Raw genomic sequence first — 25,922 nt, 5'->3', positions numbered from 1 at the left:
GCAAATTGCATTCAGCTATAATATGATGTAATAAACTAGCACATGTAATAAACTAGTGAACATAACGTTCGTTTGCAAATGCGTTGTTTTATTGTTGTTGGCATTCTGTAGGTTCAGCATTTCATGGTGAATAGCAATGATCATAGTAAACCATTTACCACTACTGATTTGAATTTAAGGTAAATCTACAGTGTGATAAGAAATGCAAAAAGATGCAAGGAGTGAGATATCCAATTTCTTCTCTTCGCAGTAATCGTTTTAATATTTGTCATAGTCTTAAATCTATCAAGGTTAAATTAGAATTCAGCGCTCATTTACTGCAGCAGGGAACAGGAGCACCCAGCCTCACGCCAGGGAGCTATTCATTGCTTTTACAGTTGACACCTCTGTAACTTCACTAAACAGCCCTGGGGTTATGTGTTTTACTAAAGAGTCCATCAACAGCTCTCCGTTAAGTGTTTTCACTTTGAAAATGCATCTGAACTGATGACTGAACTGTCTCAAGGCTAAATGTAATGGCTTCAGCTGTCTCAACATATGGCCAGCTACTGTTCCTTTATGTTATTTAGCAAGCTGTACACTCTGTTTACGTTAAACAAGTCTATAATGGCTCACTGTGTTTTCGGTTGTTAAATTGTACTATAGACAGCAGGACTTTTAGTCAAGGTCACTCAGGTCAGCAACTAATATTTAGTATAGAGTATAACTGTGATTCTTACCCAAACTTAAGGGCATCCTGTGGGCTTCTTGGCTAGTGGTATCATACTTTATAGATTATTCTTGTACTTTTTGTTTTATTATGCTACAATTTGCTCCATTTTCTCCCCTGTGTATGTAAGAAAAGTAGAATAAAGGAAAGGGTCAATATGATTCAAATTCTAAATCTAATGATTGAAAAATGATTCAAAAATTTAATATTTGAAGGCCGTTCCTTCAAACTGCGATCCTGTTTGTATTGATGGAGTGTTGTAACAATATAACATAATTTACTGCTAAATGCAGTAATCATATGAAGATTTTGCTGTGTGCGTACTTTGAAGACAATCCAAGCATTCTTAAAAATCATTTTTTCATGCACTGAGTTCTTAAATCACCATTTATGTAATCATATGAGGTAATAACTCGCTTTTTTCTCTGAAGCATTTAGCTTTCTTTCGTAACTATCAGCCTTTTACAAAACATAAAATGAGTGGTTTTGCAGCCTGCCCTCTTCTCTGTGCAGCACTGCACTCAGCTGTCAGACAGAAACCGTTAAAGCATATCTTGAGAATCCCTTGCTTTCCTTGGTGCCGCTCTTTCCTACTCGAGATTGACAGCGCAGTTTGCTTTCCTTCCCACTAGTAGCATTCTCAGATTCCTCCCCCACCACAGCACCATGTCGCCCATTCTGTCTGACAAATCAGCTTGAATTAGAGCCTCGCGTGCCCGTGTCACATGTATTTGATTACATGCCTCTTGCTACTTCAGCAACCAAATGCGGATAAATCGCTGATCCATTCTTCTGCATTAACACCTCTGCTCACTTCTCATGTGCTGCTCGATGGAACAGCAGTGACATGTGCACAGTGTGGGCCATAGGGGGGTTCAGAGCAGCTGGTGACAGCTTCCCTAATACAAATGACTGTGTGTTTGTTTACAGTCGAGGCTCTCCCACCTGATGGCTCGGTCCATGAGGTCTGAGGTAAATGCATTAGAGCGACTCTTTGCTAATTAGGTACATTATCAACAGCTTAAGATCAGACTATGAGATGCGACGCAGCTGCAAGACAGACTGCAACTAATATTAACAAGCCTACTGAATATCACCGGCTAAATATCTGCTGAGAGTAGCAGGAAAGTTTTGAGAGATGGACGCATCCGAGTATGTGTTTAATGACAATTAAATTTAAGCGACCTTAGTCTAGCTTTAGCCACACGCTGTATTAGCAGATATTAAAATTAATGGATATGCTTTGTAAAGGTTAGTGATAGGAAAATGCAATCAATTAGGATTATACATCATAACGAAGCACCTTCAAAAATCGCTGGATGTCTGATGAAAGACCAACTTTAGCTGAGTCATTGAATCTGAATCTTTCAAAACAGAGTGCTGAGCCGTATGGGCTGATTAAAGTCACAGGCATGTGGGAATGTTGTGCTTTTGTGTTCCCGTGATTGATGGTGTTTTTCTGTATTTTAAAGGCAAAAAGTATTTTTCCTTGCAGGTTGTCTCCCCCGTTGGCTCTTTCTAAGCACATCTCAGGGCTTTTCTTTTCCGCGTTTACGGCTCACTTTTCTTTTTGAAGATGTGTCCAAAATGTCTCTCAAATGTCAAATAATTTTTTATTTGCTGGACAAATTTATATTTGTCTGCAACTTTTAAAGTTTGTTGTTGTTTTTTTGTGTGTGTGATTTTTAGCTGCTTACCCTTCAATAGATGCACTAATTTTATTTTAATGCCTTTTTCCTCCAGGTATTATTAGCTGGTTGCCTCATATTTGTTAACTGAGCTTCCCTGCTGCTTGCCTTGCTGTCTCCACAGCTCCCTGCGGAGGTCACTTCACAGGTTCAGAGGGAACTGTGCTGTCCCCAAACTACCCGCATAATTACACCATAGGGCAGACCTGTGTCTATGACATCTTTGTCCCTGGGGACTTTGGTAAGCATTTTAAGTATTATTTTCATGGAATTGCAAAGAAGCTGTTACTTATTGCCTGCTAAAATGCTGCTTATAGCTGACGTGTGGTGGCAGCCAGAAATATTTTTCTTCCAAGAAGAAAAAAGAAGAGGCTAACAGATAATAATCTGTTTTCTGTGAATTTTTGCTCCAACATGAGCATGGAAGATAGCCTGTGAAGAAACTGAAGCTTTCTGTAAAATGTGGTCACCAAACACAATGCTCAAACTTGAATTACTCTTTTTCCTGTTGAGCTTAATTTGAGCTGCATGCATTTTCAATTTAGAGTGGTACTTTGATGCTTTCGGCCACTGGCACGCATGTTTGCTGCTGGGTAGGATTCGGTTTGTGTAGACTTCCCCATATATAAACATGAATCACGCAAATGGCTGAGCAATAAATATTGAAGCCAATTGCAAGTATGTGTTGGAGGAAATCTGATTGAATCGATACATACAGATGTTGGCTCCATACCACTACAGAGTTGGGGGTGTGCCGCACCTCTTTCAGCTACACTCCGCTCTTGTGTATGAGCTGAAATGTAGCATAAAGAATGGCAGGATTTTGGTTCCAGTAAGAGGCGTAAAAGCAGAACAGGATCAGGGCAAACAAAAATTGATTGTGTTGACGTGAAAAATGCTCCGTAGTGTAGGTAATGGAGAGGAAGGTCATGCAGCGAGGGGCTGTGGGGAATAGACGGCGCAAGCAAATTCTCCGGTGCTCAGTTTATCCACGGACTCCTGTGTATACATAATTCAGTAAAGATCTCTAGAAGACCTTGATGCATTTCTACTCAATATTTCATGTTAGTCATAATGAAGAGCCGAAATGTAGGCAGATGTTTTTATTCTGTAAAGCTCCGTGCTTTAGAAACACAGATTAATCCCCTGTGCGATGATCCGATCCGACAGTTTACATCCTTTGTTGCCATCTCCCGCTGCTCATGGAGTCCAGGGAACCACAAAACTTTTGTAAATAAACACTGCATTAAAATGCAGCATTTGCTTAAACTGGGAGCAAATGCTTAATGGAGTGTAGAAGTCGCCAAGCAACATTCCCACCTGGGCTTATGCATTTGTTCCAGGGAGTGACTGCTGTGGTGAGGCTGCAGGAAATGGGATTCGCAGCTTGGGTAGAGCAGGCTGAAAATGTTTCACTAGCTATAATACACCCGTGACAGCACATGGCTCTTGTTTTGCTAGTACCTTGTAAATTGTGAATCTAAAGCCAGAACATCAAATGACACCCCCTAGCCACCAGCATCAAACTGTAGAATTCTCAAATCGTGATATTATTTTTGTAATTTTTACTGAATTGTGATTTAATATTATGAATGAATTAAAAAAATGAAGGTGTTTCCTCTTGGCTGACTGCTTTTGGGACGTGCCATGAGCTGTGAATCGAGTAAGGCTAACAAGTGCAAACACACAAACACATACACATTGAAACAGAGTTGGGAACTAACATCAGTGCATGGAAACAAGCTGAGACATGCATACTTTACTTTGCTGAGCTGATATGAAACCAGTGCACATGAATTAAGTAAAACACATAAATAAAATTTTTTTTAATTTTTTTTTTGTTTGGGTTTAATGTTACTGAACAAAGCGTCCAGCATTTTTAGTATTTTTGCCCTCCAGATAAAACAATAAGAAGAGAAATTCTGTTTTCTCTCTGTAGTAGCTTGGCAGCTGAGTCTAGCCTTTGGGCAGTGTGATAACAGAAATCACATTTCAGTGTCTAGTATACAGGTAATTGAAATTTGTAAGCGCCTAGGGTAGAGTGTCAAACGTGTGTCTTAGTGTGTCCCTCATATGACCGATGGCATACCATAAGCCTTTCAGACATTGTGTGAACCTGGCTGGAGCTGCAGGAAAAGGTCAGTGGAAAATCATCTCCTCACTCCGACCCGGTGACCAGAGGGATTTACACCTGTGTTGGAGAACTGGAATGTTATGTGCATATATGTCTTTTGCTGTCACAGTGTAGCCACAAGGGTTTACACAGACCTAAATATAGATATCCATATCATACAGTGTATGTGAATGTTTGAAATTCTATATATAAGTACAGTATGTTAGTGAGACTCCTCAGAAATCTGAACAGATTTGGAGTTGTAAGCACTGCATTTAAGATGAATTGGACCATTTCATTTTTTCCTGATTATTAATAGAATATTTGATTAACTAAGTGACAATACAGTGTTTGTGTATAGCCAATGGTAGCCAAGATTGCAATGAGCCATGAGCTGTTGGTTTTCAGAATGAAAGTACTGTTGAAAAAAAAAAAGATAAGTGACACTCACATGTTTCATTTTATTGGTAACCTATATTGTATATTGATTTAAAGAGCAATGGTGGACTGAGTATGTGATTGTTTTTGATATGAGTGTACAGCAAACAGGATGGGAAAATGTTCTTCATGTGAGAAAATAAAGGTTTTCACTGTACATTCTCAGCAAAAAAGAAAAGATAAATCACTTTTTCAGTTTAGCTTTGCTACATTTGCGACAGAGCGAGTCAGCTATTGATTTCTTTTTCCCTACCTTCAACTGTCTTGTTGCTTAGGCACCTGGAAGTTAGACCTGAAGCACCAAAGGAAACTGTCTAAAAGAGTGATTAGATAGCAGCAGAAGCACTCTTATTTTTTTCTTTTTTTAGTGAAGAATTCACACTTTGTTTAACCTGATATAAAATGATATCCAGATTGCTGCATGAATGCAAAAAGTATTACTACTGATGATGATGGGTTTCCTTTTTTGTTGTTAGTTTCCCTAAAAGCGCAGTTTTAAGGTGTGTGAGTCTGTCACAGGTGGTCGGTGCAAAAGCTTGCGAAAGCTTGTTTATACATGAATGGGATGTTGGCAGATATTTTGTTTTATGTAACCATAGTAGAATTTGTATAGATTAACTGTACTCTACCCAAGCAGTTGTGCTTTTGTCTCATTGAATGAATAGATCGGTGCATACCTTCCTTGATGTATCCTTACTGTTTGTAGGTTTGGACTGCATTTTTGTTTGTCGTGTTTTACATCTGATATGATATAATGTATGCACATAAACATTTATCCATAATAACTATGCACCACTATGTAATCTTGAACAATTCTCCCTGAAGCACTGTCTCTATCATGCAAATTATTACTGTCTTGCAAAGAACTTGCTGGTATTAAAGTAGACCGTTCGTATTTATAAAGCTCGTCACCACTCTTAGTCCGTGTACACATGTATAGGCTCATATGTACGTACTGTCTCCACACTGATAATCATAAAAATAATAGCTGACAGTAGACACCAGTGCTTAAACCATGGTGCGTGTATAGTCAACAAGAAGCAGGAGGCTTTGCAGTCACTGGTGAGCCATCATTTCTTGGTATCTCACCACTCATATTTTGTGCGTGGCTTATTTTACTTTGCCTCATTCAAATGTCATTAAGGTACAATGTGCATCTGTCTTGCCCTTTAATATTTAATTATTCTGTCAGAAATAATGGTTGTAGTCATATTTCAAACAATAACTCTGTTTCTTTTTGTAAAGGCGTGAATTATTCATGGCACTCAACCTTTGCCTTGGGCACTGCTTGGAAACATAAAGATATACACTGCCTACAGGCATTTGCTCTTGTTTACGCCGAGTTCAACGGCTAAGTTTTTGTCCTATACTTCCGACAGGATGTTGTATTTTCCTGCCTAAAACAGACACGTGGGATAACCTCATTGTTTGCGGGGGTTCACAGAGGGAAAAACTGGATATTTGTTTGTTTTTTGGAAGGGATAAAAAGTTCCAAACTGTGCTTCTGGTCACGTTGTGGGGTTTTTTGTGTTTTTTTTTCCCCAGTCTGTTTTGTTTAGCCTAAAGGATCTGCTTGTTCATTACAACCCTCTTCCCAAATGTTGATGGCTTCAGAGGTGATCCAAACTCTTCCAATTAGGACCCTTTGTGGCATTTCTGGGTGTTTTTCTTTTGCAGGTTTTTCTTTGTTTTGAGATATGACTCTCAGATCAGTACATTGAAAATAAACCGTGAATTTCAAGCTCATTAAAAATGACATCAAAAGCCATTTGTAGCCTGACTATTAGAGCAACACAATGCAGTGGTTTCACCTTATGTTCTCCAGGTCCAGCCTTAGACCTAATTTTAACAAGATTTTAACAAGATTATGAAGCATATATATGTCTATATACATATTTTTTTTAACCTGTGGTTAACTTTTCAAATGGTCCATTTGATCCCAAGGTACATTCTTGGTCCAAGGTCTCTCGTGTGGAGTTAATGGTGAATTTCATTTCGTAGAGACAACATTAATTCATCTCTGATTATCCGCCCGAGGCCCTTTATAGCTTCAGTGTATGTATCTATATAATGGTAACAACAACATATGCATGATGTTTGCCATTGTATGCGTTAGTAGGCGAGACAGGAGCACTGGCAGATTGCTGTAATAAATCTGGGCTCTAACAAGACGGACAGAATCAGCATGAGAGAGAGAGAGACTGTCGAGACTTCAAGAGGTAAAAGGTCTAACTATGAGAGAGAGGCACATCGAACTTTGTTGAATGTCAAAGTCTGAGAGAAAGTTAGATGGCGAGAGTGATAATAAATGAGGGGGTTATAATAAGCGAGACAGAGAATGAGAAGAATAGGGCGAGAGGAACAGAGTACTGCTGAGAGCGATCATAAAGTGTAGACCCCGGGGGCTGATTGTTGACTCATCAGTGATGTTTGCTGAAGTGTAAGATTCTGCCTCGAGCCACCCCAGCACATGACTTGCTCCATCCTACACAACAAAATCATTACCTTGTCTGTCTCCATCAGCTTACACTTCCCTCAACCTCATATAAACTGTGAATTTGTTTTGGCTCTGCCTTGAGTTGGAGATCTTTCATGGTAGAGCATGTGGTTTTTGATGTGTGTAAGACACAGTCTTGAATGACGACACTGACTGATTTCGAAGACTTCAAGATTGCAGAGATTCTGGGTGCTCACTTTGTCATTGTACTGGCTTGTGTTACCCTTTAAAACCCCATTAATGAATGCCGTATAAACCAGTTCTAGTCAGCAAGTACAAACACTAAAAACCCAAGCCAAGAAAAAAGTATCAGTACAATTAAAGCAAGAAGTAAAAAGAAGCCACAGGCCACTTACAGTTTTCAATGCACCGAACAGAGTTTTTACCCAAGATAAAAGCCTAATGGACCGCATACAGATTGTGCCAAGGTACAGCCACGTACACCCTGCCAAAAGAGCTGATGCAATTTCGCTGTGATAATGGGTCATTAAAAATATATGTGTTGATGCTGTCATATAATCCCTTTGGTTTCTGTAAATGAGGCTTGTGTATGCTGTCATAGCTCAGAATCTCAGAAGGCCTGCGCTACCATAAAACAAAGGTGACAGGTAGCTCTTCCATAATTCATTTCCAGAAGGACAAACATATGCTTCCATTTTTCTTACTTTTCACGACTGCTTGTGCTGTTAGTATTTTTAGCGCCTTATTTGGGCTTTTTGCATACTTTGCCTTAAGGCCAATCCAGTGGGTGTGGGGAAAAAGGTGGCTGTGTTTCGTTCCATTTAAATTATGATGATGTGATGAGCAGTTTCTTAGAAGAGCATGGTCCTCAAATGGTTTAACTCTTTACCTGAATTCAATTCAATTCATTTATATAGCGCCAAGTCACAACAACAGTTGCGCTTTATATTTGTAAGGTAGACACTACAATAATACATACAGAGAAAACCCAACAATCAAATGACTCCCTATGAGCAAGCACTTTGGCGACAGTGGGAAGGAAAAACTCCCTTTTAACAGGAAGAAACCTCCGGCAGAATCAGGCTCAGGGAGGGGCGGCCATCTGCTGCGACTTCTGTTCTTCAGCTTTCAGGTCCCACTTCTGTGTAACCGGCTCCCAGTATGGATTCTGTACACAACGTACACCATCTCTCTTTTTAAGATTACGCTTGAAACTTGATAGAGCTTATGATCTGGGCTGGACCAGGGGACCCTTAACCTTTCCTCAATTGTACTGCAATAGGGCTAGGCTGCTGAGAGCTTCCCATGATGCACTGATCATTTCTTTGCTCACCTCTTTTCACCATTTGTGTTTATACACCACTCTACTACTGAGCATTAGTTATTATTAATAATTATTTTCACACTCTGTCTTTTGTCCTGTCTTCTTCCCCTCACCTCCAACTGGTCGCAGCAGATGGCTGCCTCTTCTTGAGCCTGGTTCTGGGTTTAAGAGGTTTCTTCCTCTTTAAAGGGATTTTTTCCTTCCCACTGTCGCCAAGTGCTTGCTCATAGGAAGTCGTCTGATTGTTGTATGTCTCTAATATTGTAGGTCTTTACTTTGCAATAGAAAGCACCTTGATTTGAATCGAACTGAATTGTTTCCCACAGTTTTAACTTCTGACCAACAATAGTGTTTTTTTTAGATGTTATTTGAAAAAAGTAATCAGTAACTAATTACTGATTACTTCCCCCAAAAAGTAATCCCGTTACTTTACTGATTACTTATTTTCAAAAGTAATTAATTACTTAGTTACTTAGTTACTTTTTAAAAACACGATTTACAACCTGAATAGGTAATAAAGCGATAGATCTTTCAGCCCACTTCTACTTTTTTTGCATAATCCATCACAAAATGTACTCAAATGGAAAAGTCTCTTTTTTTTTACTTGTTTTATCAGTTTAAATCTTTTAACTTTATGCATCAAGTAAAAATTTAATTATATGCAACATTCTCTGACTTGAAGAAATTAGTTTAACATTTAAACCTATTTTCTGCACATTCCAGCACATAAAATAAAATATTTTTTGTGTTTACACTCAGTCTTTCAAATAGATGCAAGTAAAACACAGCAGAAAATAAATAAAGTCAAAGACTAGCGGATGTTTTGCTCCATTTTCACCTGTAAAGCAGGAGTGGGGTAGGCGGAGGTTTACCCTGGTGCAGGTGTGCCACAGTGGTCGGTGGAAGAATCCGCGAGTTTCTCTGTGAATTTCCCATTACGTCGTTGCGCACTCGGTGCTTGTTTAGGGTTTTTTTTCGCTGTAAAAAGAAGTTTTCTTCCCACACACAACGGACACTAATGTTTTTGGCACTTTTTATGGAATCAAACTCAAAGTAAGGTCAGTACTTCCACGCTTTAAACGCTGCACGCTCATACTCTCCCCTGTACTCGACATATTATCCATTGTTGATCTGCACACAGCTGTTGTCACGAACGTCGCACTCGCTTACGTCATTGTCATGAGACATTCTCGCAAAAAAATCACGGTTTTAGTAACGCAGTAACGCAGCGTTCCTACAGGAAAGTAACGGTAATCTAATTACAGTTTTTGCGATAGTAATCCCTTACTTTACTCGTTACTTTTAAAAAAGTAATCAGATTACAGTAACACGTTACTGCCCATCTCTGGATGTGACCTCTCAAATTTCAAAGATTGTGATTTAGATGCACACACATAACAATTTAAAAAAAAGGGGTGAATCTAAAGAGGCCTCAAAATATGTTTTTGCTTTTAATTTGACTCAGACCTGAAATGGACAGAATCCAGTAACACTTTATTTGTAAAATATTGTAAAACATGAGATGCAAAAGTTCTTGAAAGATGCACCTTTTTAACAAACTTTAAGTCAATGAGAAGCTGGCTGGAAGCTAAGTTTAATCAGCTTATGGGAAGCAATTGCTAGGAGTTGTGTACTTATGAAAGTGGGCATGTTATTATTGGCCAATGGGAAAAATAAATAAAACATACATGTTAGGTAGAAGCAGAAGCTCAATAAAATAGATATGGAGATGACGCGGGCATCTTCCCTGGGTCTCGCCTGAGTTTGTACATGCAGCAAGATGATAAACATGCACAAAAAGTAAAACTGAGGTAGTTTTTAGAGTTTCTTCTGCCTCACTGTCAGACAAAATCCCTTTAAGGCCTTTCACACTGAAGCAAGGACAGAGGGAGATAGAGACCCTGCAGAGGTAGTCAAGGTTCACTGATTAGCTTCAACATGATACCTCAGAAACCAGAGCCTGTTATCAGACTTATACTTCATTTCAGATAAATACTGTAGTTTTTTTTCTTTTTGCACCACTGAGTAGTGATGTGGTTACAAGTGAGTGAAATGGAATAAAATTGAAGTGCTGTAATGCCTGTACTGCATGCACACTTAATATTGAATATTTTATTATGGGTTCTGTGTTTTAGCATGATGGAGATTTAAACTAGTAATCTCTTCTCTTTTAGCTTTTCACATTAAGATGCTTTCAGATTTGGTTGTGTGACTGACTGGACTGAAACGCCAAGAAATCAGAAGTCAAATATGCAGGATTGTCACATGACACAAAAGAATTGGCTTCATCAGAATCAGAAGAGGAATTCTTACCACGTTTTACTGTTTTTAATCGTGTATTAGTCGGAGACCGAGTCTCTGAAAAGCCAGATGTCTGCATCATGTTTTGGCTCCATTATATACAGTACATCATGTGTAAAATAACCATTGGTGCTTAGTATATTTTTTTAATATGTTGGTAGGAATAGCCTACTAATTTATTGCATTTGTTATGTAAGTAGAATTTCAAATGTGGAAGTAGTTCATAATATCAGTAGATGCTTATCATGCTGTCTGAAAACATACACTTGCATTCAGCTTGGTTGGGTGAATGGGCGCAACTTGGGTATGTAGTTAATCCTTAACAGTTACATCTGCAGCAAGTGTATTCTGTATTTTGCACATTTCTTTTTAAATCTGCATGAAATATAGCATTTCTTGCTATTACCTTTGCATGGGAACATAGTAATGGTGAATTATAGTTTGAGTGGTTCTTAAACTCTACTTCCAGATAAGCAGGGATGCTGTGTAAAGTGTAAAGAAAAAACAAATGTGAGGATTTGCAAATCATGTTAAACCATATGTTGAATTGAAAATGGTGAAATAAGGCAACATATTAAATGCTTAAAAAGAGAAATTGTATTGTTTTTAGATTGGAGAAATGCAAAGCACGGTCATGCACATGTGCATTGTTTTTATCATAGTTCATTGAGTGTTTCTTCATTCACTGATAGAACCTTGCAATGACTGCTTCTCTTCTCTCCCAGGATTTGCATTTGTTTGTGACAGGAGATGTACTCGATCCTAAAAGCTAAAATGATAAGACAGTCAGATGAAAAGTGTGGCTGAAGTTCAGTGTGAAGGGGTGGTAGCATTCAGTCATTAGGAAAACTATTAGACTGATCTCTTGTTACTTCAGACAATCTAAAAAAGAAAAAATAATAATACTGCCAGATTTTGCATTTCCGAAAAACTTGTTTTCCAGCATTAGTAGTTTCAGCATTTGGAGTTCTGTTACCCTGCCCTTAGGTTAGGTATGTTATTTTCTTCTTGGAAAGCCTTCTATGTGCTGTGTGACATGGTTATGTTGAAGATGTTGAAACAATTTTTTTTTGTGTGTTTTATTTCCTTTGGGCTTTATTCTGCTCTGCTCCCCTTACTCAGTCTAAAGTCTCTCTAAATCTCTCAGATTTTTTGCCATTTACCACATTTCTCACTCCCAGCAGTGAAAAGTTGATTCTTTTGTTAAGGTTGTAATTAAAATAATTTTCAGTCTTCTCAGAGGTAGTTGATTCACCAAAATATTATGTTGGTTATATTATAAGAATAATGGATGCAAATAGGGAAACTAGAAAATGACAAACTGTTGGATTCAGTGCATTTTGCAACCCCCTGATCAGACTCAAAAAAGAAAGTTTGTCGCTCACAGGAACACAATAAGAAAGTGGTAGAGTTGTGGAAAAAGGTTCTATAGACTGCTATCGATGGCTCATGACAAGCAACCCTCCTCATCTTTTAAAGAATATGGCAATTTCGTTATTGCTTGGGCTTTCTGTGGCATCCATCCAAGTATATTAAAAGCTCAGTGAATGTCATTCAATCATTCTACAGCAATGGTAAATGTGCTGGTTAAGAAAATGTGAGTTTAAATATCACTGAGTGGCCAAGTCATTCACCTGATGAAGGTTAGGGTTAAGAAAGAGAATACTCAAAAGGAGCAAAAGCTGCAGGTGACTATGGGGTACTACTGATGTTTGATTAATTAGTCACTCCACAACATTAAATGCGATCGTTGTATTTGATGTGAACCTTTTAAAAGTCAGGATGAAGAGAGCTATAGGTACACACTTCTTTCTAAACCTTCACGAATAAAGGTGAGACTAGGTGGATTTCTTCGAGTGTTGACATACTGAGTGTGAACAATAAAGATCCGTCTGCTTACGGCCTTCTGAACAGCACTTCCATTTAACAGCAGTTTTATTTAAAAATGCTTTTACAATGTGATGCCTCAAAATATGAGTATTTCTGCAAGACCCACTCTGAGAAATTTTAATGTGATCCTTATGCCATTGATTTATGAACTAGACTGAATAGCGTAGTCGGTTCAAGAGGGATTTGGCAGGTGGGGGAACTCTGAGTTTATGTATATCACCATGGGGAGAATAATCACTTAAAATAAAACACATCGTTATTTGTATTCTGAGCTCCATTAGATTTTACTTCATCTGCAGGCTGTAATCAGCTGACCTGTCCAGCCAGCTGAATTCAACATGATACAAGTAGATTTTTCATGAGCTGTGTAGCTGATTTCCAACCACTACATAGTATAAAAGGTAGTATTTGGTGAGTGAATCTAATCAGCAACGTAACCTTTCGTTTAAGTTGATCATTGCTACCCTGTTGCTACCCTGTATCTGTCCACCATAGTGAATTGCTGCAAACTACACCACAGTGCTGCAAACTAACCACTTTAGCATGCACTAAACCGTACTAAACTACCCCCTTTATACAACCTTTGAATAACCAAAAAACCCCAACTTATTATACATTGCAAAATATGTAAGAAACTTCTGCAGCACATCATGGATCCAATATCTGATTAAAAATTAAATGAATTATTGAAATATTTCTTACTGAACATTCGTTACCTTTGAAAATGTCTCTTATATTCCTTTCTTGTCCTGTCAAACATTTTTTCTCTCCCTGGGAAAAACAGCAACTGCACATTTGGCCACACACACAGTTTGTTTTTGCTGATGTTTGTGGAGCTGTTGTGTTTGAAATTACCTGCCACTTAAACAAAATTAGCACCATTTATGCTCGCTCCTTTCAGTAGCACTAGCTAGATGCTGAAGTTGAGTAACCAATGTAAGATGGACAAATCACAGGGATTCAGCAGTATTATGCATTAATCTATTACTATGTATTTCTATTTACTGACGGTGTTGGAATGCCGTTCTGGATTGTTATGGCCCACATTAACCCCTGAGCATAATTCCATAAAGTGAAGGAATTACAATTCCAATGGCAAGTGGAGTAAACTATATGAAATCATGGACCTGCCTTACAAGGTGCACACAGTAAGGGTTGTTTGTTGACGTGTAACTTAGGGAAGATATTTTCTTGACACACATTGCTTGCCTTAATGCCATCTGAGAACCATTTAGACATCATAACATACTTAGACATTGTTACTGACCAGGTGCACCCATTCATCGACAGTCTGCACTTTTTCAAATGGATACTTCCAGCAGGATAACAAGCCTTGTCACAAAGCACTCATCATCTCCAAATGGCTCCAGGAGCATGACAGTGATTTTAATTTACTTCACTTTCCTCGTGTACTTTCTTTAGATCCCAGCCCAATAGAGCACCTTTGAGATGTGGTGGCAAGGGTTTTTTTCCTTACAGTGTGAATGTGCTGGCAAATATCTGCAAGAACTGTGCGTGGAAACTATCACCGTTTCGAGCCCATGCCTGAACCAATTTTCTCTGTATTGAAGTAGAAATGTCTTATGCAACTCTAGATAGGTGTATCTTTGAGTGTGGACTCCTCTGCCATTAAATGTAATGTAAATTATGTAATGTACGACCACCTAAGACTTTTCTTGATTGTTTAAATTGCATGGTTAATTTAAACGTTTCCCCTGATTCAATTCATATCTGCCAGACTGCACTTGAGATGGTAGAAAACCATTGAAGCCCCTTGTCACATTTTCCAGAATGACTGCTTTCAAATTGGAAAAAATTAGATTGCCATCACTCAAGAGAAGGATCAAAGTATAATTGTACATTTCATGCTTTATCAGTGCCTGGCAGGCATTACTGGTTTTGAGATACAGGAATATATGAATATCACGATCTAATACCCTGGGAGGTGTAGGATTAAAGTGACTTGCGTTGAGATAATTCAAGGTGAAGATGCAGATATGAAAATTGTTCCCATTGTCCAAGTGCAGTGCATTACACTACCATGACGAGGCCCTGAGGACAACAGATTCATCATAGTCCTGCATAAATTAGGTAACAAGTTTCCGATGATTTATTGACTTAATATCTGGACATGATTACAGCAAAGGAGCAGATTGGAGTCATGCATGGCTGGCTTTGGATTAGAGGCAAAAATGAGCGACATTGTGCTTGTGTTTTGTGTGTGTGTGTGTGTGTGTGTGCGTGCTCAGAGCACAGGAGTGCAGCCTCTAACAGGGTGTTGGTATGCTAATACCGCAGCAGTGAGCTGTCCCTAAGGGTAAAATCACCTCTTATTCAAACTCTTTTTCAGCCATAGGCATTTTCTCGACTCAACAGATAAGGAAACAGGTCTGCCTGTGCTGCTTTGAGTGAGAACACCACTTCATGCGTGTCCATGTGTTTCCATTTTTGGGGGATTTTTTGCTTTATGAAGCTTGTTCGGCTGTCGTTTCATTTTTGACACTTTACATTTTGCAACAAGTAATAACTAGCGGGGTACCCTTATTAAAACAAAAATTCAACAAACTACTACAGCAATGAGATGTTAGACTACAAAAACATGTCATTGCTGTTCGTTTCATGTTTTCTGTATTGTCATTTGCCTCTTAGGCCATAAGATGCAGCGTTGCCTCCAGTGGCTTTTAGGGGTTACTTATTCCCTTGTTTCTGTTTCCTGCTAAGTGTCTTTTACTCCTTGTGTCTTTCTTAGCTTTGTAGTGGGGATAGTGGTTTCATGGTGGTTGGCTACCTGCCAGAGGAGAAGGGTACTGCTACAAAGTGAAGAAGACAGGAAAATTCTGCATAATTCATAGCCAGAAGGAAAAACATATGCTGCCTTTTCTACCTTTAGCAATTGCCTCTGTTGATTGTGTTATTTTTATTTGACACCTTTTCAGGTGGATCCTGTGTGTGCTTACACATAAGTGAACACTGTTACTGGACAAAAAGCAGGCCACACTTGCTTTTCATTTATAGATTTTAGCCATATGAAGTCTGCTCTTCTGCAGCCCAGTTAATGATAATCTGTATGTTTGTGTACCAGTTAGAACAGATGCTTTTTCTACTTCATGGTACAATCACATTAGGGAAAACAGTGGTTGGAGGCAGCACCACAACAAAAAAAATGCTTTTAACCATGTAATGAATTCGGAAGATGGGAACCAGGTCTGCAACCACTCACCAGTTGTCTTACTGGGTCATAAAGAGGGTGTTAAAACTGCAATTAGACAGAGTGAGTCTCCTTTCATTTTAGTAGTTTACGATTGAATGGGTCCAGTTAGCAATTACATACAATCTATTTGTAATAACACATGAATTTAACTGTGATAAATCAAAGGGAAATCACAAATTGGTTGATGTCTACATATACAGGATTTCACATGTAACTATTTACATTTAGAGTCCAGCCAGTAGCTTATCTATCAATTACATACTAGTTTTTTGAGAACTTTTGCGAAGTTGTCAGAGAGTGATTGCATTCATGCAGAGTTGGACATTATTTGGCAACAGGTTGCCTCCCACTAGGTGGTCACCTTGTAATTGAACGTACACGACACCCTCACCCTCTAGATGTCCTATTAGTCACCACAACTGCTTGCAGTTTTTCCTAGTCAAAGTTTTAAATGAATAGTAATTTTTAAAACTAAATCTAGTAAATCTGCTTCCTCAAATGGCTTTTCTGTTTGTATATTAAGCAAGCGTAGATCGTATTTGTTCCTTATCATTATTAAACGTATAAAGAATTTAACTTTGTCTTTATGATCAGCTCTTGCTGAATCCACATGTTTTGATTTTGCAGCTTAGGAACGCTATTTTATTCTGACTCTACTCACTAAAGCACAATAGTATGGTGTCTTGGATTAATTTTCTATGTTAACAATTAGTTTATTGTGAATTACTGTCACTTTAAAAGGCATTAATTATCTCAGTAATACAGTGCAGAATTTATTTTTATTGAAACGGAGGGCACTCATAGTTCTTCTTTTATTTTTCTATTGTTATTGTGATACCTGCACAATAACAACAGTCACTGATGGAGTCATGGTGTGAGTGCTTATCTGTGCAGCTTGAATGGCGCAGTGTAAGTTGCCGCTTACTGACAGGGTTTACGGACCTGCCTGGCGTGATGAAGGAAAACTGCTCCTGCCAGATTTTGTGATAATTGCTGCTCTTTGGAAAACACTGTGAAGATAATAATTAGCACGGTGACTCGGGACAAACAGAGAAATAAACTTATTGCAACAATGCGGTAAATGTAACCAGAATGGTGGGTTGAGTGTGGGAAAACAGAGAAAGGGATAAACAAGAGCCACATTGAGTATAAGTAGCCTTCAAGGTGCCTTCTAACCATCATTGTTGACACGCACGCATAGAGTACATTTATTTGCACTGGCACGCACAACTGCACAGACACAAACACGAGTTGTCGCAGAGGTAGTGATCCAGTTGGTCATGTCTATTCATTTGGTAAAAAAAATCTGATTATTTTCAAGGATGTGTACACATCGATATAATCAGGAATGCTTAATTGGAAATATTTATGCAGGGCATTATTTAAATAATTCTCTGTTCATTATCATAAGTTCTCCCTCACTGCTTTTATTAAGGACAAGATTTAATTATTTTGCGATAAACTGTAATGTTCTCATGTGACATTTCATCAAGAAATGGATGTTTCATTAAACTAAAGGTCAGATACTACAAATACTTCGGCCAGATACCTTCCCTGTGCCTTTATGCTTATGGTGATGCAGCATGGACTCGGGTGACTTTCTGAGTGGTCTTTATTTATTCATTTTGGCTAAATCGGGATTGTTTAACACTTGAAATAGGAGCGATCGCATAATACATATCATATTTAAAGTTCAGCTGAAATTGCTTGTCATACAGTAATATGTCCCATCTTTTTTTAAGAAAAAAAAATCCAAATTCAATAGAGACAGAAAATAGTTTTTCTCTCTTTTATTTTAATGATTGCTCTTAATTTCTTATCTGCCTTAATATGGAAATTTGTGTACATACAGGCAGTCACCTCACATTAATTTAGGGCATATTTACATACATTTACATATTTACATTTACATATTTACAACACTGTTCTTTTGCAAGCAGTCACAGTGACTGATGTACTGTCTTTTGTCTTGCAACTTGGTTTGTTGAGTGAGCGGACAAACATTCACAGAGGAAAAGTGCTCTGCAAATGTCAGTTTGGGGGCTAGACAGCAAATTAACTGCTCTTGCGTGGCATATTAAACAGCGTGTAAACCTTCCTCCAAATTTCACTTGTTTTGGATGCTTGTCGTGTCCTTACTCTTCAGTACTACTGCTAACAAAATACTCCCTGCCCACGGCTTTTAGGCTACAGTGCCAGTTTGTTTACGCTTCCTCCCATTCCCCTGCCTGTGCCTGAGCTCACCTTGTCAGCTGCTGTCAATCCACTGCCCCCACCAACACACCCCTCCAGCAACAGGAAGGAAATGTAGCATTTCTGATATTTGCAAAGACATTTTGTTGGTTATTTGGTTATTAAAAAGGCTGTTTTTATACCTTCAAAATTGCAGTATTTTTGCAGAAAAAAGGGGATCTTTTGCTTTTAGTTTAGCTGTTAAAACACCCTATTGTATGAAGGTCATTCCGAACATGTTAAATGCCATGGCACACCAAAGAAAGACGCACAGTTCAAAGGAATACCTAATTATTGGTTGTTCAGAAAATGCCACGGAAAGGTTTATAGTAGGGAGCAGATGTTAGTTTGCCTGAGAAAAATGTGACCTATAAAAAGCTACTGTCCAGAAAGAATATTGCACCAAAAGTCACATGTTTTACTGCAGCTTATAAAGTCCTGAAGTGCACTCGTAGCGTTATACTGTTCTTAACATAAAACTTATATTAATTGGAATTGTGAGGGCTAAAAAAAACCCACAGAAATCCCATCTGGAATCTGTGTGTGCGCGCGCGTTTGTGTGTCTGTGTGTGGCTGATATCGGTAAATAATAGCTTGATAAATCAGCCTCGCTGAAGGGTTGTGTAAATCAGCAGAATAAGATTGAACTGGCCAGCGATAGATGTCGTACAAATGCTGATACTGAATGCAGCTTGGCTGTTTTACTTGTCTGTCAGGGCAGAGACATGTGCATGTTATTCACTACAAGCAAGCGGCAGTATTGCCAAAGCAGCAGCCACACTCTTTGGGACTGTACAAACTAGTAAATCAGCTGAATGTTGACAGATCTAAACCTTTATTGGCACAAATTCACCTTCATGTTGTCTTCTGTTCTCTGTCCTCTGCTGCTTCTTTCCCTGCAGTTCTCTTTGGTCAGTTTGTGGTATTCCAGACTTTGACCAGCGATGTGGTCGAGATCTATGATGGTTCTTCAACAGATTCAGCCCTTCTCTCTTCCATATATGGATCACACTCAGGTAAGAGCATAACTCTCTGACTTTGAAGCCTAGTGTCTCTTCGCTCATAAGTATGGCTAGGGCCTTGAAAGGTCGAGTGCAGCATTTAGAATTGCGGGCAGTACATCACATGCGACTCAATTCTAACCAAATTACTATTTTTCCTAGACAAATTGAATGTCTGTTATCTGAGCCACTTCAAGCTGCTGGGGATAAAGATTGTTTCCCTTCATATATTCTCATATTGATGTTATATAATTACATTATGATTGTAATTGAATAAACTCCTGAGATCCCAATTAAAATAACAAAAGCAAACCAGCTGTTGTAAATTGTTGTCACATTCTACCTGGTTAGACTGTCAAAAATGTTGAAACAAAGAAAAGCACTGAATCCTTTTGTCATGTGCCGTACCACTTAAGAACATCCTTTTGATTTAAATTTAAATCACACCGATAATGTCTTGATTATGTTTTTCTTTTTGCTTTGTTATGTAGGTGAGACCCTACCTTTGAGTTCAGGAAACAAGATCATGCTAAAGTTTACCACAAATGGAACAGAAACAGCCAAAGGATTTCATTTTGTTTACCAAGGTAACGTTACATTTTCTGCTATAGTTCCAGAGTTTCATCCGCTGAATTATTTGCTACATTGACTGCATTTGTTTGCTTTCGGGGGAAGGTGAAGGTACTTTAGCCCAGCGCTCATCAAACAGAGGGCTGTTCAGCAGAGTGCCACTGGATGCGGCTGGGCATGTCTGAACAAAGCAGAATGATGTGGAGTCAAATAGCCTATCCTGGCAAAGCAGATGAGAGTGACTAATGACGCGCGAGGAGATTCACAAGGGCTTTACTGTTGCATTCTACCTCCTTTGTCTTTCCTTGTCTCCTTTTCCCTGTTGTATTTCTGCCTAACAAACCCACCCACCACTCTTTGTCTTTCTTCCTCTAATGCTCGCTTCCTCCCCCTTTATCCTTAGCTGTCCCTCGGACAAGCGCCACTCAGTGTAGCTCAGTCCCTGAGCCCCGCTTTGGGAAGCGGATAGGGAATGACTTTGGCATCGGTATGGCGGTACTGTTTGAATGCAGTCCAGGCTACACGCTGCACGGCTCCAATGCCATCAGGTGCGAGGCTGTGCCCAATGCCCTGGCCCAGTGGAACGGCACTGTGCCCACATGTGTTGGTAAGCGTCATCATCCTCCAATCCTTGCCGCATGTCCTGCATGCACGCAAACACACACAAACGCACAAACACCAATCCAAAAAGTGGCTCAGGTGCATAAAAGCAGCTGGTGTCTGTTTTTTTGTTGGGGTTTTTTCCTGTCATTAGTTTTCCTAATGTCCATCACCCATTGCAAAGCAGCTAATCTCAGGCTCTGGTAGATTAGACCAGCAGAGAGAAGCAACAGCAAACAGAACAAACTTCACCCAAGGGTTTTAGGTTCCTGTGTTTTTCCAGATAAGTGGAAAAAATAAATATCAGTGTAAAGTAAATACATCCAACAACAACAGATCTTTCAAGAACTTTAATCTCTATATGCCCTCAGTATAATGTAGTTCAGTATAACAGCTCTGCTATAAAAGGTATTTTTAACACATTAGCACTCCATATGCAAATAAATCTGGAGAGAATATTCAAACACCATCATTCTGTCCCGCAATGCCAAAATTGTAATGCTATGTGTACAATATAATACATTGTAGCTTTTGACAAGAATCATTATTAATGCACTCTTGATATAAATATAGTGCTTTGCAAGGTTAATGCCATTATAATGGATATGTTATAGGGCTGCCACGATTAGTCGACTAGTCACGATTACGTCGACGTGTCGTTTGAAGCTTTGTAAGATCACAAAAGACGCAGGAATAAGTAGTAGGATTTAAGAGTGTAATAACGGACTGAAACAGAAGATGGCAGCACTGCATGTACAAGGATGCCAGCTGCCGTTAAACCCCGAAGAAGAAGAAGAAGTAGCTCTGTCCCAGAATTCATAGCGCAGCCCAGATCAGTTTCCAACAATGGCGGCAGCTAGTTAGTTTTAATATTACTCTTATTATTCTTTCTGGGTCACAAAATAAACGTTTAATATATTTTCAGACGGGAATGTAACTGTGTAAACCTCAAATTTCTGCTCAGTTTATCAAGACACCACATATTTTCAAAAGCGCTCCGACGTTTTCGGAGACGTCTGTTACCCACTAGCTCGATAGCTAGCCGGGGGCAAGGCTCACTAGAGCCCGTGAGAACACCGGACTCCCGGCAAATCCTTTTCAAACCCACCGCTGTCTTTCGCTACTCAGGTTAAACATATATAAGTCACTTAGATAACTTAAAAATGTTATTGTTTGGCTTTTTTTTAGTATTTTATTTGTTCCTGAGTCAATCGGTTTGGCTGAGATTAAAGTTATAGTTTTTACACAGCTGAATAAACGTCAAGCAGACAACTGATTATCAGAAGTGTGAGATGCTCGAGAATATACTCCGGTGTCCTGTTATATTTTAGATAGCAATGAGTTTATTAAACTTCACGGAAACAATCTGCAAATTTCATTAAAATTTAATAAACTATCATCTTGTCTTTATTTTTAGTTAGCACATACCTTAAACACTTAAAGCTGTAAGCTGATGATAGTTATAGATAGATATAGATGCATGCTGGTGAAAAAAACTCTAGTAAACCCACTCTATAGCCTTCTACTACTCGCTACCAAACTTACACACACACAGTTACGAATGACTTAAAGAGTCTGTGTCAATGTGGAGAGGACCCGCTGTCGCTGCACCTTCTGTGAAGAGCTAGTGTTGAGTTGTAGTGTTGTAGCGTAACAATAATATCTAGTTTATAAGGTTGTTTTAAAAGACAGCAACTCTCGTTTCATATAAAAGATTTAAAGTTCAAAACCAGTGACAAACAGGGACAGAGAAATTCATACATTTTTGAAAACCAGAAAATATAATTAACTAGCCATGATCCAACAGCCCTATTATTACAACAGCTCTTGGCGGCCTATGTAAGGTGGATGCGAACCATCTGCTGAAGGGACAGACATTTCTCCCTACATGGATGTTTGGCTAGCATGCACAAAACCATTTTACATGTAAATATACCTGCATGAATATGCATAGTCCATATTTGTGTACAGGATGATTTAGGTATGCTGTCAGCAAACACTGCTACCCATGCCTGAAAGCGTGCAGAAGGACATGCAGTCAGTCTCACAAAGACACCCACATATCTGTCTTGGGGAGATCAAGGACTGACGATGAAATGAGGTAAAATCTATTGAAGTCAGGCCTTGTGCCAGCCAGTAAATAGTACCAGCCGGTAAGTGCGAGAGATTTCCAGCCAGGGTTCATCCAAGTCGAGTGCCAAGTGGTAAGGGAATAGCAGTGGCACGCGCAGTTCCATTTTAAACATAGTGATTTTTATCTGGAGATTGAATCTGGCTGCAGCATCTCCCCCAGCGGCAGTGTACTCGTCCAGAATAATGGATATAGTTTCATGGAAGCCTAAAAAAAACCCGCACCATGCTCAATTACTCACGCCCTCTTTATGTGATATGACGGCATCAGACACCGCTCTCTAGAAAGGTGTCCATGTTTCAGATGATATATTTTAATTTCCTCGTCCAGATGTGATTGACCTCGCTCGTCGTGCGGCTGTTGTATTTCTTTTGATTTTACACGTACAAAGCTGCTGAATGAGGGTTTTGCTGGTGAGTCTCTACAACGTCCTGTTGTGATTTAATTAGCCCCGCCTGAATGGATGCATAATGTTGGGGCAGACTTTGTTGAATTTTTATGTAGAGCAGTTGACTTGAATAAATAGATGTTTTTGTTTTATAAAAGGAGTTTAACTTGCAGCGCGTAGACAGAGCTTAAAAAAAAATGCTAACCCTAACCCTTATGTCAGATCTTTTTCAACTGTGTGTGGACTCCTATGTCCCCATTAGATTGTGCAAATGACCGACTGCCTATTACAGGTTGAAGTAGAAGTGATAAAGTTAAACAGATGAGCATAATTGTCCCCTGGCTTGTTTCCTGCATGAGTGACAGAATTGCAGCTTAATCTCAAACACATACTTAATCACTTCTGATTGTAGAAAATCCTCATATTGCATAAGCTCACAGATTGCCATGATTCATGCTCGGTATGCCCACGCTATGGAATTCACTGTTGGCTTTTTCGAAGGTGTCAACAAGTAAACAGTGTCGTGCAGAGTTTGTTTTTAAACAGTGGATTCTTGTTTTGCAATAGCCTCCCAAGACCAATTAAAGTGTCTTAGTCTGGGAGTGTGAAGCAAAGCCAGGCCAGAGTGCATCTCTGGAGCAAAATGAGCTGCTCTTGAGGTTTCGCTACATTTAAAAGTTTACTTAACTTTCCACAATGAAATCGGAAATTACTGCCAGTTTATCTAATGGTGTGTTTCTATTACTTTAACGCTTTTGTCTTTTTTATTCATTTATAACTTTTACTCTTTTGGCCAAAAACACATCTGTGAGAATGGGAGCACAAATATTTTCTCCAGTCCTTTCTATCAGATTTAGCTATGGGAGGTGTGGTGAAAGATTGAGGATAGTAGTGTGGTAGATGAAGGTTGACTGTCAAATTGAGCATTTATTCCATGAAAAGAACAAGTAACAGGTAGTCCAGAAATGGTAAACAAAATCCACAAGGCACAAGAAAGCACAGGGAAAAACAATAGGGACAGCACAGCTGGTAGGACGATTTGACAAAGGGCCAGGGGAGACAGGGACAATGAAAGCACAAGGTAATGAAGAAAGAGGAAACGGGAGGGGAACACAGCTGAAACTAAACTCAGAAAACCAGACAGGGCGAGTATATAAATACCAACCACAGTAGCCATGTGTTACCAAAATAAAACAGGAAGTAGCCAAACACTGGGACTTGGCACAAAAAGGCAGAACACAAGGGAATAATATATAGAACTAGGGAGCAAGAAGACAGCAAGGAAAAAAAAGATACATGAATATAAACCCAAAGAAAACCAAGAATCAAAGATTTACATAAGGAAAACTAAAAAGTCCCAAAAAAAACAAAATCACTGGGTAAAAGCCCCAGGACCGACCCAGGACCATAACAAATTATATGGATTAGCAGCTTTGCAGCTTGACTAATATATTTAGCAAGCAGAGATATCACTCAGTGTGACTATTGTATGCAGCATTAACGTGTCACATCAAGATAGATGAAAAATAGAGAATTCTGAAACTTGACAAAAGGTTGTCAGGTGTGAAATGTATGCAACATTTAATGAAATGAATGTGTAATTTGTAAAAGTGCAAGAACCATTTAAGAATATGTTAAGCTATTATGTCACAGACATTACGTGATTAAAACATTTCCAATTATAAGCTCCTGTCACTTTCCTGCATATCAAACTGTGCAGTTTTATAGTGTAATATAATATATGGTCCCAACCTTTGTCTACCTACGGTAAGTCTAAAGCTTTCAGTTCTTTATTGCAGTCATATTTTCCAATCTCGCTTGACCAGTTGCATTTTCTCACAGGACCGAAATGAGTTGTGAAATTAGGCTTGTTCTCAAGGCGATGCTCTTCTTCTTGATGAATAACGAAGAAGAAGAAAAACAACCCACCAGAACACAACAAAGCTGACTGTACTTTGTTCATAAACTGGTTTCAATTTCTCTCAGGTGTTTGGCTCATCACTGAAGGGTTGGTAATAATAAAGATGTTGAGAAGAAATTATTTTCTGTGCAGTATAGGCAGCATGAAACAATCTCTGCTTAGTTATCGCACAGCACTTCAAACCTTCAAGGAGCTTTTGAGTGGTGCCAACAGGATATGACATTCTCACGGTGTTGCTATGGATGTTATGGGCATTGACCTTTATTTTTTTCGTTTTTAGACAAAACAATTGCACAAACTCGCATCCTACTTTCGTGCATGTATAGGAGATGACTGATTTCCATACCAAGTAGTCTGCACATGATGTGCTTTAGCAGAAGAAGCCATAACTGTGGTAGCGAGTATATAAGTGTGATGACTCCGCTCTGTGACTGCTGAGAGATGCAGTACAGAATTCATTGTCTCTAATGTGTCACTCAGTATAAAAAGCAACAAAGCAGTCACTTTGGCACCGTTCTCCAAGTGTCTTTCAGATGGTAGATATCACCTGTAAAATGCTGATAACTTTGAACTTGTGACTGTACTTTTTTCTCTTTCTCCATCAGCCACTTTAGTGTTTATTGCAAAGGGAGTCTATTGTTTTTTTCCCCAAGTTTTCCATGTCTCCTCTTGTCACTTTCATTGTATCTGCCATCGGCTGATGGATATCAAAAATAGTGATTATCATTGACCTGCACGGGGTAAACCCTTGTCCTTGACAAAAAGTATCAGTCTCTTCTTTGTGAGAACACTTTGAACTACTCTGCTGAATGTCCTCTTAGACTGACAGCTATGTTTATGGTCCCATGCTGCAGAGAAACACACAAATGGTTGGTAACCTTCAACATCAGAGGACTGATAAAGAAATTACTTTGTTGGTTGTATTAAACAAAACAGAAGGTCTGTGA

General features: G+C 38.9%; 1 protein-coding gene across 7 annotated transcripts in view; it reads left to right on the top strand.

The window, feature by feature from the left end:
• Window positions 1-25,922, top strand: part of LOC146377328 (CUB and sushi domain-containing protein 3-like) — a 233,650-nt gene that overhangs the window by 120,279 nt on the left and 87,449 nt on the right. For all 7 annotated transcript variants that reach the window (XR_014801636.1, XR_014801635.1, XM_084943659.1 and 4 more), the window contains 4 exons: window positions 2,522-2,638; window positions 19,267-19,380; window positions 19,857-19,952; window positions 20,339-20,542. Coding sequence is in view for 5 of the 7 variants with exons in the window: in XM_084943659.1 (XP_084799785.1) it covers window positions 2,522-2,638; window positions 19,267-19,380; window positions 19,857-19,952; window positions 20,339-20,542 (531 nt within the window). In the remaining 2 variants the exon portion in view is untranslated. The remainder of the gene's footprint in view (window positions 1-2,521; window positions 2,639-19,266; window positions 19,381-19,856; window positions 19,953-20,338; window positions 20,543-25,922) is intronic.

The sequence above is a fragment of the Perissodus microlepis genome, chromosome 11 (genome assembly GCF_051167445.1).
Source record: "Perissodus microlepis isolate ML-2025 ecotype Zambia chromosome 11, ASM5116744v1, whole genome shotgun sequence".
NCBI lineage: Eukaryota > Metazoa > Chordata > Actinopteri > Cichliformes > Cichlidae > Perissodus > Perissodus microlepis.
Note: the sequence above shows the minus strand (reverse complement) of the source record. Positions and strands in the feature narration are given on the sequence as shown.